The sequence below is a fragment of the Eptatretus burgeri genome, chromosome 7, assembly GCF_056783735.1.
Source record: "Eptatretus burgeri isolate ZD-2024b chromosome 7, Ebu_testis_v1, whole genome shotgun sequence".
Taxonomy (NCBI): domain Eukaryota; kingdom Metazoa; phylum Chordata; class Myxini; order Myxiniformes; family Myxinidae; genus Eptatretus; species Eptatretus burgeri.
In genome coordinates, this window is record NC_140967.1 from 52,049,091 (window position 1) to 52,070,374 (window position 21,284).

General features: G+C 43.8%; 1 protein-coding gene across 15 annotated transcripts in view; it reads right to left on the reverse strand.

Moving 5' to 3' along the window:
• The window catches only part of LOC147023252 (protein CBFA2T1-like), a 251,142-nt gene that overhangs the window by 73,161 nt on the left and 156,697 nt on the right, over nt 1–21,284 (reverse strand). For all 15 annotated transcript variants that reach the window (XM_085888482.1, XM_085888485.1, XM_085888477.1 and 12 more), the window contains 2 exons: nt 16,280–16,536; nt 13,274–13,593 (listed from right to left, as the gene is read on the reverse strand). In XM_085888482.1, coding sequence (XP_085744608.1) covers nt 13,274–13,593; nt 16,280–16,536 — 577 coding nt within the window. The remainder of the gene's footprint in view (nt 1–13,273; nt 13,594–16,279; nt 16,537–21,284) is intronic.

Genomic DNA, 21,284 nt, shown 5'->3' on the forward strand with positions numbered 1-21,284 from the left:
TTTATTTACCGACCTCGATCACCGTGACACCGTAGTTTTAGCATTGCAACACAACCACTCAAGCGATGGAAGCAATGGTATACGACACTTCAGAAACGAGCAATGGGGTGGGAGGGAGAACGTTGATTTGGCACATAGCTGGCTCAGTATTTTTAGTAGCAACGTCACTTGGAAGAGGTCTGTTTCCACAGGTGATGGTGTTGTGCACAATAATTACCAAATGGAAGAATTTGAAGATGTTGCACGAAATAACAATGGTGTCCCTTTTACCATCGTGAGACAACAACAACAACAACAACAACAACAACAACAACAAAAAAAAACACCCTACAATGCTGCTTTGCAACCCCATTGTTTTAATGTTATCGCCATCTCCAAGTTGGGAACCCTTTAAATAATGCAATCACGGTGCAGTTTTGTTGCCCACAGTAGAAAGATATTAAACTTTTTATGATTATAAAACCCAGGGACTCTAACCTAAAAATCAATGTATGATGTTCCAATAGCCAGGAAGAGATGAATTAAAATTGAATACAGTACTCCTCCCCCCTCCAAAAAAAAAAAAGAAAAAAAATACAAAATACCTTCCAAAATTGACCCATTGGAACTCTTCAAGGAAAAAAAATTAAGAAGTTTTTACACATTCTTTGTTGGATCTATTTTTGCATACATCGTCAAGACTTAAGAAGTAGCTAGTACACTGAATGGATCAGGATGCAACAGGACAAAAGCAGCAGTTGAGATGGGTGGGGGGACACCAGCTGAGTTGAAGGCCAAGATACAGTGGAGGGAGACTTGGACAAATTGTGTATGTGGGGAGAAATGGAAACAGGAAGTCACATGGGTGGACAAGATGGATACAGAAGTACTCACAGGAGGAGGGGAAACTGGAAATTTGGAATGAGGAGGGCATCACGTGGAGGGAGGGAGGTTGGGGGGGGGGAGGTTGAAAAGATCATGGTCTTGGAATGGGGACAATCTTATATGGTGGTGTACAGCTGTCTTGAAGACCTGGCGGGAAGAATAAGATTGAAACAAATGTGGAAGTTGGATCCACAAGTGGGAGAAAAGACAAACAAATGAGTGGAGGCGAGTAGTGATCCTGGATTTAGGTAGTTTCACCACAAGGGGGTTGATGGTGGACTCTGTGTGCCCTGCAGAAATCTGGGGGGGGGGGGGATGGGGGACAAAGCACGGAAAGAGCAGAGGGTGCAAGACCAGAAAGGAAACGGAAGAAGACAGAGACCACCGACCTGTCTACGATGGGAGTGATTGGCCTATAGGCCTCAGCTTCATCACAAAAGATTTAAATCATTTTGAAGGCATTGGTTTCCACAGTGTCAAGCTAAGCAAGATGTGAGGCAGGGGAGCCAGCCCAGAGGGGAGAGCAGTACTCCATCAAGCTGCAGATGAAGGACTTGTCAGTGGATAGGAGTTCAGGTGTGCCAAGAAAGGACTTTGTAAGACGGAGGATTCCCAGTTGGCAGATAACTTTGGAGGCAAACTTTGAAATATGGTTTGCCCAAGAAAGATCATGGCTGATGATGACCCAGGAGGTTCAACGACTGAACCTCCTCAAGAGGAACAAAACAACTTGTTAAGACAATAGAGGGGAGGGTTTGCCAGATGGTGTGTGTATGTGTGTGTGTGTGTGTGTATACATATATATATATATATATATATATATATATATATATATATATATACACACATATACATAGACATATACATATTCATATACATATTCATATACATACACATAGATGGAGAACTTGTCAGCATGGAAAGACATTCGAAGTGCTTGACCAGCTTGTGATTTTGTGAAGGTCTGAAGTGAGGAAAACAGTTGCAACATGCCTGGCTGAAGGATGAGAGATGTCACGGCAGAGGGTGCAGTCATCAGCAAATCGATAAATGGGATTTTCTCGAGTCAGAGATCTTTTATGAAGATGAGGAAGAGGACTGGGTCCAGCTCAAACAGGGAGAGGAGATTAAAGGATTCCATTTAGAGCCACACATTGGCTGTGGGAGTCGAGGAAGTCAGTTTGTCATGTGTGGAGTTAGCCTTGGATGCCATAAGCAGTGAGTTTGGAGAGTAAGGCAGGATGTCAGACTGCATCAAAAGCATGATACATATCCAGATAGATGGCTCTGATCTCATGTCTGCCATCGAGGGCCTGCATTCATTGTTGGGCGAGTAGAACTCGTTTTGTGAACACTTCAAAAAAATTTCAACTGTCAAACATGAGCCCTCTTAATAACCACCACCCACCACTCTCCCCCACCCCCCCCCAAAAGGTAGACTTTGGGTTATCTATCTATTATGTAAGCAGTGGTGATTGCATTCAGAAAATTAAAATTCTGAAATAAGAAGCAAGGACAATTAGAGTAAAATAAGGAGTGCAGGGGGATGAGAAAATGGCAGTGAGAGAAGGGAAAGGTTGAGATAGGAGGTGGGGAGGGAATGTATGTAACTTATGGCTGAAAGAAAGGAATGGATGCAGCTTGCAGAATGTTGGTGTGTTGGGCAAAGGGGTGGGGTGGGAGGGGGATGGGAAAGTGTTCAAACGATCTGCCATACTTATACAAGTAATAAATATATTGTTACCTGATATGTATAAATGACAAAATTTGGGCAGGGTACTTAAACACAACAGCCACACTACAACAAAGGTCTAAAGATTCACAAATGGCCAAAAGACAGTCATAATATTGTTTCCATTAAATTAATTTGAGCTCAGATGCTGTATGCTTTCCTCCACAGCATTACAACACTTTAAATCTCAAGTCTCATCCACATATACAGTAGCTAGTTCAAAGATAAATAGATTAAATAAGTGAGATTTCATCAAGCCGATAAAATAATAAAAATATTAAAGTATGATTGCAGATTAAACTGGAAGGACACTGGGTAGAGCATATACCTCCGCCTGGATCCGGATTCGGATCTTCACCAAAATTGAATAAACTCGTCATCGTCACACACCCAACCTATCCACAAAGTTTCATCCGAACACATCAACAACGTTTTGAGATATCCTGCTATATATCGTTTTAACCCTATCTCTCAATGGTGAAGAATCACTTAAAAAAAACAGAATTAACAGATCTGGATTGGATTTGGATGTTCAGCAAAATCGAATCAATTCTTTCATGTGATGCACCCAATATGTCCACAAAGTTGAACCTGAATCCGTCCACAACTTTTTGAGATATCATGTAGATGTTGACCTTTTCACTTCAAAATCAATAGACTTCTTGCTAATGACCAGCTCTTCTGTTTTGTGAAGATTGGTGAAAAAAAAATTGTGACCTGTAGGAGATTGACCAACAAATATACAGGCAGACAGACAAACACAGAATAACGCACGCAATTAACCCATGTACTTGAAAAAAATCTTAGATTCTCACAAGTAACAAACAGACAAACAGACAGACAGCAGTAAAAACATAACCTCCGTCCACCTTCACTGAGCAGAGGTATATAATATGTAACCGATTAAATGCTCCAGTTTAAAGTGCGAATACAGACAGAGACAGACAAGCCACATGTGTGCACACATGATAATTTTATATTATATAACGAAAGATGCATTGCCACAAGGTGATTGGTATGAAAAGTTAACTAATGAATGCTTGTGAGCCAGGGATTGATGGCATCATTGCCCATGTTCTCAAATCCTGCTCTGCTGTTCTTGCTTCCCACGTTTTGTCTGCCCTATTCAGTCTGTGCTTCTCCTTTGGCTGGCTCTCCTCTGCATGGAAGTCGGCAAACATTGCTCTAAACTACAATCAGGGCGCAAAAACAGACCCAACAAACTATAGGCCATGGAGTTTGCTTCCAATGACAAGCAACTTCATAGGATCAATCATTGCTTCGATTGATGACAAATCTTTCCTGTTTTCAAACAGTCTGATCGCTGACAAGTTTGGATTCCATTGGAGTCACAACTCTGGACGAGGCTCAATTCTTCTTCGATCAGCAATTGTTGGAGGTCCTCAATCCAAAATAGGTGGTAAGACTGGCTGAGGACACATCTCAGGTATTTCGACAGTCTGGCAAACTGCTTTGTTTGCCAAGCTCTCCGCTTGTAGCATTCAAAGCCACCTTCATTCCTGGATTTCTGATTTCCTCCACTCACACAATCAAAGTGTTGCTGTCAGTAGAACGCTCTCCTCCCCTCTCATAGTGGAGGCTGGAGTCCTCCAAGGTAATGTCTCACACCCAGTCTTGTTCTTTGGTGACATAAATGACATCTCCATTGCTCTGGAAAACCCTCTCTTCCTTTCTGCAAATGATCCCACATTTTGTCGTTCAGTACACCATCCCGCTGCCAACCAGACTGCAGTTGCATCACTCTCTTCTGATTTGAATGAAGTGTTATGTGAAAGGTTGGGGGGAAGAGGAGGGGGGAAGTTGATAGCTAAATTGTGGCAAGAACAGCATGGACTGTGACAGCTTAAATTACACTTGAAGCAGGGAAAATGTCAGAGTAAGTTGTCTTGTTAAATTTTCACTGAAAAGGCAGTGAGTGGAAACTTAAAGACAGAATGGAGTACATTTGTTGTGTAAAACTCCTGTTTTCAGGTGAGGACTTGGGCACACAGGCACATGGAAAGCACATTGCACTATAAAAGGAACAAACATGAACCATTTTGCCAGAGGAGTGGAGGCCATGGCAGAGAGGCCATATGCAGAGCCCCAGAGAGGTGCCAAAAACATTTTCTTTGAGATGTCCCACCCTTTGAGACACTCACAGAACGGGCACGTCGACACAGGCAGATGGCCAAGGAGCAGGATACACCACCCAGGATGGAGGTCAGGTCAGGTATGGGAGCATGTGCCAGAGCAGCGCGTCGCTGCGTCCACTTTCCGCCGGTACTCCAGGGGCCTCTGTCTGGCCATCCCTCAGGCAGATGTTTGGCCCATCCCCATCTCCTTTAGATGCTGATCAACCTGCTGCAACCAAGAGGAACATGGTCGACCCATTGGCCTCCTCCACTCACGAGACTCCCTCGCTGAGAGAATCTGGTGAGCAGGATCAGCATCAGGAAAACGAGCCACATATCCGTACAGCCACAGCTGACGCACACATACTATGCAGGTAACAAATCTCATTTCATTCGCTCTCAGCAAACGCTCGGTGGACAGAAAGTCCGACCAGTGATAGCCAATGATTCTCCAAAGAGACCTGATACCAAAGGAATTAAGTCTCCATATCAGATCCTTGGTCAGAGTCCAAGTCTCGCATCCATAGAGCAAGACTGGAAGCACCAAGGACCTAAAGACATGGACTTTCATCCTCCCTCTCAGGTACCGGCAGCACCACACCCCATTATCCAGTGAATCCATGACTCCCCAGGCCCGATCCAGACGTCTATTGACTTCTGACTCACAGCCGGCAGAGACATGAATATCACTGCAAAGGTAAGTGAATCTCTCCATGACATCAACATCCTCACTACAAACAGGCACAGACAGGACAGCAACATTCAAGATGTCATTGAAAGCCTGGATCTTAGTTTTGACCTAGGAAACCCATACTCCCAACGGCCCTGACTCCTCATTCATCACCTCGAGGGCCCCCAAAAGGATATCTAAAGTCTCCGCAAAGATGACTCCATCATCTGTGAAATCAACGTCAGAGATCTTGACATTCCCAAATGATGCACCGCAGCTTTATCTCTCCGACATCCTCCCAAGAATCCAGTCCATACAAGTGCTGAAAAGCATGGGGGCCAGTACACACCCCTGAAAACCAGTGACAACTGGAAATAAGTCAGAGATGGAATCACCACATCTCACAGCACTCTCAGTACCAGAGTAGAGTTCAGAAATCAGATCGATCAGTTTTGGTGGCACCCCACGAAGACCAAGAATCCTCCAGATGGAATCCTGATTCCCTGGATCAAACGCTTTACAGAAATCAACATAAGCTGCAAGCAGCCCCTGCCGAAACTCTCGTCTGCGTTCGGTGAGGACCGAAAGAGTAAGGATACGTTCAATCACTGACCTCTTTGGTGTAAAGCCTGACTGCGCTGGACGCTGGTGCTCAAGCAGATGGTGGCGAACCCTATCAATAATTATCCGAGCAAAGACCTTGCACGGCACTGAGAGCACCACTCAGTAGTTGTTGCAGTCTTGGCGATCACCTTTCCCTTTCCAGAGAAGAACAACAAGCCCCCTCTTCCAGTCAGTTGGGATGATGCCTGTGTTCAGGCAGAGCACAGAACTGCATGCAACGACACGAGTGCAGCATTTCCACCAGCCTTGAGAAGTTCGCATGGATGCCACAGATCCCTGGAGCTTTACCCCGTTTCAACCGGTTCACCGCAGCCCGTGTTCCACAAGCGAAGGTGGACCACAGTTGATCCGAGGGTCAGCAACAGTTATTGTATCACCCCTGATATCCAACTCGACAGCTGGTGGATCAGCCTGGTACAACCTTTCAAAGTAGCCGGCCCAGCGGGCCTTCACTTCGGACTCCTCTGGCAAGAGCCTACCACTCTCTGCTCTCACTGTAGTGCACCGAGGGATGGGCTTGGATGAACGCAATGTGCAAATTCCCTGTAAGCAGGACGAGAATCACCTGTCCACAGATGATGCTCCACCCACTCACAGATTCCTCGCACGTCGGCCTCCTTGTCCACCCTGAGTGCAAGTACAGTTTTACGCCTCAGCTCCCTGAACAACTCAACTCTGCCATGCAGCCTGGCCCTGCGACTCTGGTCAATGGTATCCAGTGTCCCTTGAGAAAGAAAATACTTCTTTGCCCTATGGTGAGTTCCAAGACATCCACCGGCAACATCAAGGACGGTGGTCTTGAAGGCACTCCACAACTCTTCAGCACCCCTAAAGCACCCAGACCCCCCAAATCTCCACTCAGCTTGTTCGCAAACTCCTCAGCTACCCTCTCATCCTTGAGCTTGCCAACATTCAGCCTTGGCTGGGATGGTACCATTCTCCTGGATTTAAGGTGCAACTTAAGAGTTGCTACAACAAGCCGGTGGTCAGTATTGAGGAACTGAGCACTCGGGTAGATCCTGCAATTATGGATCACCCTCCAGCGACCATCAACGAGGACATGGTCAATCTCCTTTGCCACACCGCCAGCGTTGGAATACCAAGTCCAGCAATGAGCTTGTGAGCGCTGAAACCATGAACCAGCCACCCTAAGTCCATGACTTCTTGCAAAGTCAAGGAACTTATTGCTATTCTGGTTCACAGTTCCTGACCCATGGGGACCAACACACATCTCATAACCATCCCTATCAGTTCCAGTCGATGCATTGAAATCCCTCAAGACTAGAAGTGTATCTCGTCTGGGGCACTGATCAACCACAGATCGAGTGTGGCGTAGACTGCATCCTTCACGGTGAGATCACTCGCCTCAGTCGGAGCATAAACAGAAACCAGGGAAATGACACCCAAGGAGTGATGAATCCTTTGTCTCATAATACGCTCGTTGACCGGTGTTACCTCAATTATCATTGGAGTCAGATTATTGGACACAGCTACAGCAACTCCTTGGGCATGGTTACAATCAAAGCGACCAGACCAATAAATAGTTGGTGTAACCACCCGCCATTATCTCGCCGCAATCCGGTCTCCGAACCTCAGAGAGAGCTGCAATACCGATGTCCAAACGCTTGAGCTCAGATGATAACAGAGACCGGTGATCATCCTCTCTTAGGAATAGGACATTCCAGGCACCCACCCGAAGGGACCGCCTCAGGTTAACCCAAGGAGACCGCCGTCTGGTGGACGACACCTCAGCACCACTCCGACACACTCTCCCGCAATCTGACCTGGGAATATTACCCATTGGTTTCCCTCCTATCATCAAAGATTGGGGGTCCCGAAGGCTTTGCCCCAATCCCGTCATCCGGTGAGCTGCCCTGCGAAGGAAAGCTGCACAGGAGGTATTCCCACGGAGTGGGTTTTCTTGTTCCACCAAGTTCGACCTCATTTGGCTGTTTCTTGTGGAAAATCAATGTCAAGTGAACGCATTGATATAAATTCCGTTTCAGGATCCACATATGGAAAAAGACCATCTTGCCTGGAGCTCTCTGTGCTAATAGACCCCTCGGTGACTATATGCTTCGATGATAAATGGATGTCAGGTCAGGCCAGATTAGATCTGTGTCTTGCTACAGGTACCATGTAAGTCATTACGAACCTGTACCAACCTGTTCCATGGTCGGGTTGTCGGTGACAAAAATGTCTCCCCCACCAGGTTTTCTGGTGAGGAGGGTGTTTGGGTATGGACACCCAGCAAGATTAAAAACAAAACCTGTCAAAGGGCAGAGGAGCTCCTTGTGAGCCAACAGCCATTCAATTCTAGTGCCCAACTGTGTCTGTAGACGTCCTCCAGCAGTTGTGTTACTTTATGTATTTTTTTAAGGAGGTTCGTGGCAGGATTTGCACTACGGCTACCGTAAAACCTTTCACCCGACAAAACATACTAAAAACACAAAGAACAAGCTCAAATGAGTGAAGATCCTCGTCCTCTTAATGATGACATCATAAAAACGAATATGACGTCATTGTGATGTATCAGGTTTGCATTAAATTATCTGTGCTAATGCCCGGCTTGATTCCCGCAAACAAAATTCAAACAGCTTGCCTGGTTTCGGAGATAAAATTTTAGGCGATTTCCATTAGTGGAGATATTTTGACGTCATAACTTTTTTTCTCGGAAGAATTTCCAAAATCGGAGATGGTTACTGCCTGCGCGTGGGCTTTCTGCATACACATGGCAAGTTTCACGAAGATCCGATGAAAACTCTGGGTTGTGAAACAAAAAATGTCAAAAAAATAGGAATGACGTCATAAAAATTGATATGACATCATAGTGATGTATCATATGTGCGGTAATTCATCTCTGCTAATGCCCTGTTCGATTCGCACAAACAGAATTCAAAAAGCTTGTCTAGTTTCGGAGATAAAATTTTAGGTGATTTCCATTAGTGGAGATATTTTGATGTCATAACTTTTTTTCTCGGAAGAATTTCCAAAATCGGAGATGGTTACTGCCTGCGCGTGCGCTTTCTGCATATACATGGCAAGTGTCACGAAGATCCGATGAAAACTCTGGGTTATGAAACAAAAAAAATGTCAAAAAAATAGGAATGACGTCATAAAAATTGATATGACGTCATCGTGATGCATCATATGTGCGGTAATTCATCTCTGCTCATGCCCCGTTCGATTCCTGCAACCAGAATTCAAAAACCTTGCCGAGTTTCGGAGATAATTTTTAGGCGATTTCCATTCGCGGAGATATTTTGACGTCATAACTTTTTTTCTCGGAGGAATTTTCAAAATCGGAGATGGTTACTGTCTACGCAGGGAATTTTTACATATCTACGCCAAGTTTCAGGAAGTTTCAATGAAAACTGTAGGCTGTGAAACAAAAAAGTCCACAAGAAGAAGATGAAGAACAACAACGTGAGGAAGACTTAGAGATCCTCCACGAGGATCTAAAAATGAAAACCCACTCCATGGGAGTACCTTCTGTGGAGCTGCCCTTCACAGGGTAGCTCACTGGATGAAGGAATTGGGGCCAAGCCTTCAGGACCATAACTCTTTGATGATAGGAGGAAAAACAAGGAGTAACCTTCCAGGGTTTGATTGCGGCAGTGTGTCAGGGTGGTGCTGAGGTGCCATCCATCTGAAAGTTATTCTGGTTTTGTGGGTGGTGTGAGATATGGTGATACCACCTCCACTTTATTTGAAGTTACTGGAGTTCGTCAGGGGTGTGTACTGGCTCCCACACTTTTCAGCACTTGTATTGACTGGATTCTGGTGGAGGATGTGGAACAGATCAAGCTGCAGTGCATAATTTGGGAATGTCAAGATCTCTGGCCTTGATTTTGCAGATGATGCAGTCATCTTTGCAGAGACTCTGGATAACTTTTTGGGGGTCTTGGAGGTGCTGAATGATAAGTTGGAGCAGCTCGGATTATGGGTTTCCTGGGTCTAAACGAAGATCCAGGTTTTCAATGACATCTTGGATGCTGCTATCTTGTCTGTACTTGTTTGTGGTGAGGATGTTGAGGTCACGGAGAGATTCACTTACCTTGGCAGTGATATTGATGTCTCCGCCGGCTTTGAGTCAGAGGTCAATCGACGTCTTGGTCGGACCTGGGGAGTCATGGATTCACTGGATAATGGGGTGTGGTGCTGCCGGTACCTGTGCGGGAGGACGAAAGTACATGTCTTCAGGTCCTTGGGGCTTCCAGTCTTGCTCTATGGATGTGAGACTTGGATTGTGACCAAGGATCTGAGATGGAGACTTCATTCCTTTGGTACCAGGTCTCTTCAGAAAATCCTTGGCAATTGCTGGTCAGACTTTATGTCCAACAAGTGGTTGTTGAGAGAGACTCAAATGAGATTTGTTATTCGCATTGTCCGCAAGCTCGTTTTCCTGATGCTGATCCTGTTCACCAGATTCTCTCAGCGAGGGAGCCTCGTGAGTGGAGGAAGCAATGGGCCAACAACGTGCCTCGTGGTTGCAGCAGGTTGATCATCATCTCAAGGAGATGGGGATGGGCCCGGCATCTGCCTTGGGGATGGCCAGATGGAGGCCCCTAGAGTACCGGCAGAAAGTGGATGCAGCGACACACTGCTCTGGCACATGCTCCCATAACTGACCTGACGCGAAATGGATCATGTTCTCAACCCTGGATAATCTGGTCTCCAAAGCCAGCCACAGACTGGGCATTCTCCATCAATCCATGTCTTTCCATGGAAAATCAAAGTGACTCACTCTACAAGGCCTTTATCAACAGCTTAATGGAGTATTGCTCTCCCCTATGGGCTGGAGCTACAGCAACACATCTGTCTCCACTGGATTCTATGGAATACAAAGCACTCAACATTATTGGAATCTCCCACAATGAGGTGAAAGCACAATGTCCGTTGCTTTCACATTGCAGGCAGGTCGGTGGTCTTTTTGTACCACCTCTTCTCCGATATTGCGCTATTTGCTCTCAATCCCCAGATGCTCCCGAGCAATTGCAGGATGCGCACGTTCTTCCAGTAACACCATTCTGGTTAAACTTCCAACATCCAGACGAATTGCACACCTCAACTCCTTTGTTACTCACTTCTCCCATCTATGGGACCGCCTTCCATTGGCCGTTCTTTCACACTCTTCCATCCATGGCTTCAAGCAGGCAGTAAAACACCATCTCATGTCATCCACCATCCTGATCCATGATTCACATTATCATCCCCCATTAACCCTCCCTAACCCAACCCTCTTACTTGCTCGTTTCAGAGCTTCCTCCCTTCCTTTCCTCTCCTCTCCGTTTTATTTTCCTCTCTGTTCCTTCCATTGCTGGTCATGCCATGTTGTTGCCCCGCTACCCCACTGTCTGTTCAACCTTACTCTTCCACACAGGAAAAAAAAAAGCCAACATTACTGCAGATGCAATGTGAGATGCTAAATAGAGTTAAATAAAATGAGGGAGGAAATAAGGGTGGGGTTGGGTAGGAGGGGTATTCAGCCATTATTGCAAGAAATATTTGCAAAGTAATGGTGGAATTTTCAGTCTTTGCCTCCTCTCCTCCAACCGCAACGAATTGATACAATCCTTCGAACCAGGAGTCAGCCGAAATAATCAGGGAATACCCCAACACGAGGCACTCACATTTAGGCATTGCGCACACACTTGTGGTGGATAAATAAGCTTTCTTGTTGCACCAAACAATAAAAAAATAAATAAATAAACGGGAAAAAGGCTTGACTACAATTTCTGATAATTGGCACCATTTTTTTTCATTTTTTTTTTTCATTTTAATTCATATCAACTTGATATTCAGGACACATCCACTCTTTCACATTCATTCAATATTGTGTAGTTTACCCTTTCCCTCCATATCCTGTACTTCATGATCCTGGTTCACACAATCATAATTATTTAATGGAGATCTCAATCATGCAAATTTGCTGCAAGAGGACCAACGAGTCCTCGTCAAAACAGGAATTTGAACACATCCCACATTCTCCTTGCAATCCAGCACGAAACGGCACATTTTAACGACTCGTACTATTTTTTTGCACGCCATCCTCATCAATTATTAGTACATACCGAACTTTCAAATGTCATGATACTGAAGGATAAAAAAACAAAAAACCAACAAAATAACAACAACAAACAAATAAATGCTTCCCTAATTCATCATAATCAAACTTTAATAAAATGCGATTCAAGTTATGGAAATGGCCCCTTCTGTTACAAGAAGATTGTCAATTAAGACAGCTGTGGATGTGGCTTACATAATCAAATTGGGCGGAAAAAAAAGTTTAAATGAGAAGGGGAGTGGCAAAGAGCACTCTTCCCAACACACACACACACACACACACACACACACACACACACACACACACACACACACACACACACACACACACACACACACACACACACACACACACACACACACACACACACACACACACACACACACACACACACACACACACCTAACTGTAGTTAGCACAAAGAAGGAAGCATTCATCTCAGAAAATGGACAAGACACCATTGCCTTCATAAAATATTCTATTGCCTTTTCCAAGCCATTTTCAAGAGGCAAAAATGGTCATCCTTGCAATCAGATAAATTATGCAAACCACCGTTACATCATCCTATCTACTTGGTGAGAGGCAAATGTTAGTGTTTAGTATGTGGCAGAGTGGTAGCAGCACCTGATAACTGTAGTAGCTGCAGAAACTCTTTGGGGAAAAGGAAGTTCAGGTTATGCAAGACAATCACTGTATTAGAAAATGAAAATTACACAAGGATGGCTCTTTGTTGAATGCTTTAAGCCTCAGACAGTATTAAAACACACAAGCATTCAAATTTAGTACATTCTAGTATGCAGCTTTCTTCCTTTTTAGCTCGCCTGTTTTAAGAACAGAGAGCTATAGCGATACCCCCGGCGTGAGCGTGAGCGTGAAAATGTTACAGTTTTTGGTGCAAGTTATTTCCTTTCTAATGTTTTTATCTACCACACTATTTTTTACTGATTACAAGATACAAATACATATATTGCTTTAAAATTATTTGGATCAGACTTCACTGCAATGCTTTATAAAAAATATTATAAGACTAGTCTTTTAAAAACGATAAATGTATAAAAAGGCGAGCATTGGGTGGCTTTGACACCAACTCTCTGGTTCTGCTAGAAATCATAATGTCCGAATAAATGTGACATAATTCTATGATCAAATCACAATGATGGAAACCTGTTTCTACTCCTCACCGAGTGAGCGATGCCGCTCCCTGAGATGAGAGTCCCGGTAATGTGCAGACGCATGCGAGTGCGAGTGCGGTCTTGCCAGAGCGCCAAGACCTTCAGGGCGGGGCCCATGCGTGGGATAATAGGATGGTTGGCTGCCTGAGGAGGTTGGCAAAGGTGGTGGCAGCGGAGGGGCCAGAGGCATGGTCGGTGCGGGAGCATGGTGACTTGGCCCAAGGCCGTTTGCAGCCTGGCTGGGGTTGAAGCGTTGTCCCGGACTGACGGTACACGTCCGCTTGCTGGCTGGCACCATGGAGTCTCGATCATTACCATTTTCCCTCATGCTGATAAGATTTGGGTGAAAGACAATGTGTGAAATGCCTCAAAGCACACACTAATGATCCAGGTTTCACGAGCTTTGTGAAATAAAATTAAAAGCCTCAACAAACTACACATGGCAATCTTGCAATCAGTCAACCTCAACTTTTTGGTGAACACTCAGTAGAACAATTAAACGATCCACAAGCAAAATGACATTTGTGACCAGTAACCTTTATTTTTTCCCCCTCAGGATAATAATCGAGAGATGATGAAGCAATAATCATTGAATTTTGTTCTTAAAGTTCAAGCAGAAGCTCCAGCCATTATGATTGTTACCTTAATTGGCTTTCATTTGTGGCATACAGCATAAAATGTATTTGATGGAAATAACTCAGTATGATGCAAAGAAAAAAATGTTTCGAAAAGACCACAAATAAAGAAATAAAGAGGGGGTACACGTTGTATTAATTATTTTGGACGGGACCTTTAAACCAGCCGTCCCATCTGCATTCCGTTTGTACAAGGGTAGATGTTACATGCACCGGGATATATCTTCAAAAGGAGTAGGCTATTATGTTCCAGTCTATGGATAAATTGTCTGCTTGATGGAAAGGATACGATTGCACGTCCTCCATAAGTCGGAGTGCTGGAGCATGATGGGCCAAACGGCCTTTACTACTTTCTGCGATAGATTAGCAAGCATCACGATCAAAGCATATTTGAACCAACTCTGATAATTAACAGGGTAGACTAGGTGCTGGAATGTCCAAACGAGGGCCAAAAGAGTTGGTGCTGAATACCCTGGGACGAGGTAGCAATTAGGCCAGAGGTAGAGCAAAGATCAGTACATTACAAACCGACGGTGTGGACTATATTATGCGGGGCCTATTTTGTGGAAAGCAAAGCATTTTATAAGGTTACTTTGGAGTGCTTGTTTGACAACAGAATTGCTCAATCCTTTTTGATGCATCAGCCAAACAAGTATCATTCATCCTTTCCAGCAGTGATGGGTGAGTTTCTTGATGCCATTAAAACAGATCTTATTTATTTATTTGTTTTGTTTGCCTGGGAGACGGGGTTTTGCAATCATGTGTTTGTGTGTAAATATGTACGTGTGTGTGTGTGTGTGTGTGTGTGTGTGTGTGTGTGTGTGTGTGTGTGTGTGTGTGTGTGTGTGTGTGTGTGTCCAGGCCATAACTTTTTAACCATACGAGAAGGCAAATTAGTAATTGATCAAGAGGTCAATCACATAAAACAGTCAATTTTCATCCAATTGATCTAATATTTAAAGAATTTGCATTTTGGGTTACTGAATCGGTTCACCAATAAAATGGTAGAAGCAAACATTTTTCTTTCTTTTTTTCAGATCAAAAGGTCAAAGGTCAAGGTCACATAAAATCATCTATTTCCATCTGATTGACTCGAAATTTGAGCAGGGTTTGCATTTTGGTCACTGAAGCCTATTGCTTTGAGGTCAAAAGGTCAAGGTCATCTAAAGTCAATTTTTTTTCAAGCCGTTTTCGTCATGTTTAGCACACGGAAGAAAAAAAGCCTGAATACAAAGTGGACGCAACCGGGCTTTGCATTTCCTAATTTTTTCAGGAGAATACTCTTTTTACCCATTCTCAAACTTTATAATCATTCATTAATTGCCAGTTTTTTGTTTTTTTTTAAGTCTGCACACTTTGATATAAAAGCTTGAAACATGAAGGAAATGCATGAATAGACCAGCATATTTCAAAGAAAAAGAAAAAGAAAAAATTACCCCCGTGTGGGGGTGACGGTCATCTCTATAATACCACAAGTTCTCAATGTTCAGTTATGACTGAAGACTACTGCACAGTTCTACTGCGCAGTTTGGTTAAAGATGACTCGGCATTTTGGCACACGCACGAAATTGTATTTTGAAAATAAATGCTGACGTTTACATTTCGGGTTTTAAAACTTTTGCACCTTCGGTGGAAAATGTATAAATATACAAGGTCAGCTGCTATGCAATAACACTATTCACTAACTTTTAGCATGCCCAGTAGAGAATATATAGCCTCCTGAAGGTAGGGCAGTTTTGCAAACTTTGAAGTCACGTGACGCAAAACGAAAGTGAAATTCGAAAATCCGTCCTGACCAAATTTAGATATTGTCCCATACATTCATATGCCACAATCAAATTCAAGATCGCTTGAGAAATGTAGGAGATAGATTTTGAAAATCGTCATTTTCGCATTTTTTTGCCAACTTTGAAGTCACGTGACACGAAAACGAATGTGAATATCGAAAATCCGGCCTGACCAAATTTAGATATTGTCCCATACATTCATTTGCTACAATCAAATTCAAGATCGCTTGAGAAATGGCGGAGGAGATAGAATTTGAAAATCGTCATTTTCGCAACTTCAAAGGCCTCGTGACCTTGACCTTGACCTTCGGTGACCTTGAAAGTCATACCATCGTGTACGTCTCATCGACCTCTATCAGGATCACTAATGACCAGATCTCCCGCTTCAACTTCATTGTGAACGGAAGGACGGACAAATCGAAGGACATCGACACCTATATTATTAGGTCATGCTCGAAGAGATGACCTAAAAACCCAACAACTAAATGTACGTTATTCTTTGTGACTTATACTTGGAATTGCACAAACCTTACACGTGGGGAAAAAAAAATGTACAAGCAAGCTATATGAAAAATTTATAGAGTCAGCAATACCGATCAGGTGTACGACGCTTTCCATTCTCGCCGACATCAAGGAGCATCTCCGCAGAGTCGTACGGAGGGGATGGTGGACCATGAGGAGGACCAGCCGGGCCAGCAGGAACAGGTCCACCGTGGTGTGCAGGGGGCAATAACCCGGGGGCACCGGCATCAAGTAGCAGGTGCTGATGCTGAGTAAGATACTGGGCCGGAGACACTTTTGCAAGGCGCGCACAATGCAGGAGCTCTCTTTGCAGCAAAGGCAGATTCGCCTGGGGTTTGGGAAAAGGAGAATTTATGTAAACACGTATAATATAAATAATACGAATAAAAACTCGTGGCAAAACCATGATAATACAGTCAGGGACACTCCTTTTCCAGCAGAATTATACAGATACACATTTTTTTTTTCACACACCAAAAGGGATCACCCAATGACAAACTCTTTTCAATATAAATGAAAAGATTGCAAGTGAAAATGCTGCTCTTTTTATTTTGCTTTTAAACATATTGCCATGACCGGAACAACCATTCACCATGCCATCTCAAATCGCAATGTCCTGGATTAAAGAAGAGAGTTTTGCAGAAGGGAAAAATAAATATCCAAATGCAAAACAAATGTTAGTCCGACAGCCAGCTCATATTTAACATGTGCGCACAGCCATGTTCCAGATGGCTGAGGGTTCCACAAATAGTAAACAAGAGATCAAAAGTGTTCGTGGAAAGGTTTCGGCAAAAGGTCAAAGTCCACCTGCAACCTCTCAGGCTGCAAGCTTCTGGATGACTGCAGTCGAGCAAGAGCAAAGGGTTGAAGTAAACAGCTACTCAGACCTTGTCAGTGTCAGTCAGTGATATACATTTAGCCACAAATCTCGTTCAACAATGCACAGCAGCTGTGTACACATCCAAGCTGCAGCATGTTGGTGAGAATGTTGGAAACATAGCCTCAAAAGAAAGAAAGAAAGAAAGAATTTACAATTCGCTCAAATCAACAAAGAAAGCAAAAGCTGGCATGTAGCTATATGGCTTCCCAAAATGGTGAAACTGCTATTTCTTGAATTCAAAATGCTTTTATGATAAATTAATTTTGATTGGTTGAAGAGTGGCATAATTTTATATGTCAACAATGCAAACGTCAGCATCTCAGGATTCTGCAATGCTGTCCCGAGAGTCTTATGGCAAGGAACGCATTCATGGCCAGGGCAGTGCATCCGCTGGTGCAATGGTGAAGAATGTTCATAAAAAAAAACCCAAAAACATACCAGAAGAATGCGGTTCATCGAATGAAAAATAAAGCGAAAAAACAAACAAACAAAAAAAAATAAAACAAAGACCGAATCACATAGTTTGCATCTGGGTCCATCCACCATCGTCCAACCAAGTTTTTATTTTGATGTGAGCAGTCATTTAGCATTTGGAGATGAGAGGAGTAGGAGGGTTGTGGAATCACTTGGTAAAGATATCCAACTTTTAATTTGCAATTGGTCACTGGCTTCAGCACTAACACAAAGTTTTATTATGGACCCAAAACATATCGAACAAACAGTTTGAAATTGAGCACCTCCCCACCATTAGAGCATTTAAAGTGTGTCAGGTGTGGCAATGAATGTGAATTGTTGCTTCCAGCTTGCCGGGTTGATGAGAGATGACAACATTTGCATTTTTGCCACCTCAATCCTCACCTTGTTTATAATCCCGTGCGGGCATGGGCAATTTGCTCGTCATAATAATAATAATCAGTGGTCGATAAATCCTATATAACCAGCAGTTGCATAATTAAAAATGTACTTGGAACCCTGGCACCCCCAAAGCATGAGTGAGCATCAATGAAGAATGAAGAACTAGTTTTGCTGGTGAAGGCCATTGCCAATGGGCATCGGCTGACAGGTAGAACAACACAACAGATGAAATCCACACGACGATCGAGATATGCTAGCCGCAGTGGGAAACAAGAAGCTGACGTTTCGGACGTGAATTCTTTGTTGAAACAAACAACGGGTTAATGCCAGAAACTTCAGGTTGTCCTCGCTTCCCGTGGTGGTTCGCATACCTGAATCGACGTCCTGTTCATTTCGTCCACGAGCATCAATGGTTTAGCACGTTTCAAAATCCCTACGCCATAGCAAAAGCAGTCTAACATTATGCGAGTACACGGTCTCACAAGCAGGACAGGTATCTGGATTATATACAATTTGTATTCATTACCCAATGGTGTTAAAAGGGGATTGACTAAAGATCCTCCAAGGTATATTTAACCAAAATCAATTCATCATTTGCGTGGCTGATTTACGTGTGGATTGAAGGCATTGAAGACCCTTTTACGCAAGATCATGATACATGATACTGTTTTCATACACAGACAAATTGACAAACGAGAATGCACAGTTTGTTATGCCAGAAATGAGCAGAAAAAAAAAACATAAAGCAACATCAGCAAGTCCTGACTCATGACACTGTTGAGTGCGGGTACTATGTGCTACACACGTCCCCGTGACACAGTCCAAGTCCGACCTTATTGTGGGCACATCGAGTCGACGTTTTGTGAACACACAACCGGCTGCACACCACTGACCGATCGTCATGCTGGCTGGAGGTATAAGCTAGTACTTTGACACCTGTGTACCTGAGCTACCTCAGCAACAAAATGTCCAACAACGTGAAAATGTCGTTAATAGTGATGTCGGGTAATAATCTACGAGGTTACGTACAGGGTAGTAAATTAAAGATTTGTTTTGTTGACATAATATACTTCAATGTATTCTGCTCACAGTATTGTGTTCCATCATGTCAATGGGGATGAAAATCATTGTGCCCTAACCCCCAACCCCAACCCCCACCCCCCATCCACAGTTCCCATTTAGTGTGGACTTATCAAACTTTGGGAAAACTAACAATGGTGCAAAAGTTGCATCAACTGCATCGGTCCACGGATTTCGACGATCACGTGTAGTACGTGCATCTGAAGCAAAGTTGTGTGTGTTGCACGCACTTCTTACTTCCATATCGACAAGCCATTATTTAAGACTTAAATCAAGAAATGCTTTCAGGTTTCATTGTAATTTTTCTTTTCTGACAATAGATTTCAGTGCCATATCCACCTTCCCCTCCCCACCCTTGTCCTTCACTCCCTGGTAGAAACCCTGAAGACCACAGCTTGTGCATGCGGCAAACAAAACATATAGTGGAATAATGTAAGAGTAAAGAGTTCGAGAAGTTATTGGTTACTTTTGTTTTGATAATTAACCGTCTGAAGCATCGGGTTTGCCGATTGGCGCAGTTTGCATCGTTACAAAAGTCCTTTCCTATTGGCACACAGGTATGACCAATAAGTGTTTCCAACGGATATTCTACGCTCGGGGATTGAAATAAAGTGCACTCTTCATAGGCGTTTACTAATGAGAGATCAATTATCAACCTGCAACTTCATCTCTCCGTGCTGTGACGATAAATGGAGAGGAACACATGTCGATTACCAACAAAGGGATGCTTGCTTTTTGTGTATGACGCTGCATCTTGTGACATATTCTCAACAATTCCCTTTCCCTAACATTATATACAAATGCTGTCATTTCATCTTTGATCAGCCCCCCCACCCCCACCACAACCACAACCCCATCCCATGCAAGCAATCATCTCCCCCCACCCCTACCTCACCTCCATGATCAAGCAGACTGGAAACGAGCTCATGCAAGCACAACGCAGGTATGACATGAAGGGTGGTGGTAATGAAATCCGCAATTGAGCGAGAAATAAGTAAGCAAAGAAAGAAAAAGAAAAGCCAATGACTTGGCAATCCAACATGGGAACTTTCCTTGGGGAATCTAATCTAAGCAAAATTTCCACCACGGCAGTAAACTCCAATCAGTAGAATACAAACTTACCAAAAATACAACACATTGCACAGACACATTGTGGGTTATAACCTCCCTTTCCCTTTTGGCCATTTCATTCTGTGGAAACAGATGGAATGCACACATGGCCTGTGGAATGTGAGAAGTGTGATGGTAGATTGGACTGACTTCTCTATAATGCCAGCCTGTCTTTGTTGACCACAGAAACACATTTGCCAGCAGAAACAACCATACAGTTTTCCAGCGCTCCCGAAGATGTTTTTCTTTCTATCGCACAGGCGACAAGCTTAATCGCCATAATGACTTCCATGCTTGGTGACCGGCCATATGGGCCTGGCAGGGTTAAGGTGGTTAATGACAGCAAGGCCCGGGCCCACATCTGCCTCAAGTCACGCCAGGGCTCGCAGGAGAAGCACGGGCATCGAGGAAAAACACACAAACTTTTGATGAGAGCGATTCTGAGAAGCCACATGTATGCCACGTGGCCGTAGGTAGGCCATTTAAGCCCCGGCCAAAATTCTAGGCCTTTCACCGTCCGCCATGCATGTGGTCGGCACAGGCAAGTCAAAATAGCTGTGCTTGTGCACGCAAGCTCAGTTGACACTCCCTCCGATTGACTCCACACGAGGGGATAAAAGCAAAAGGTTTCTGGAACCCATCATCACACACAAGCCATTGCTGTTCTGAGTAGGCAGTTACAAGGCAGGCACCAGGAACGCAAAGCCAGATGGCGCCACGCTCTGGGCCGCAATGTGCCTGCCCACTGTTCTTACTCTGCAAATTTCCAGGCCCAGTGCTTTTCCATTTGCACAGAGGAGATCCAGGAGTGGTTTTGCAGGTGCACACAATATGTCAAAACCAATGTATGACATTTCAGTGTTATAGATTCAAAGTGTGGTTTTCACCAAGGTTTCTCAAAAAGAACTTCCATTTCCAATACAATATTCCTTCAATACAATGGGAAACAGAATTTATGGGTGAGGTGCTTACAGAAATGACATTATCATGAATAAATATCTAAAAGCAACGACATGGAGGTGTTGCAAATTTCTTCCCCAAGATATTTTCACAGTGAGAAAAATGAGATGACAAATTAAACAGAAGGAATTCAAAAAAACTATGCTGACGCGTCAGCATAACAATCTGTTCAGGGTCAAGCAAACTTTTTC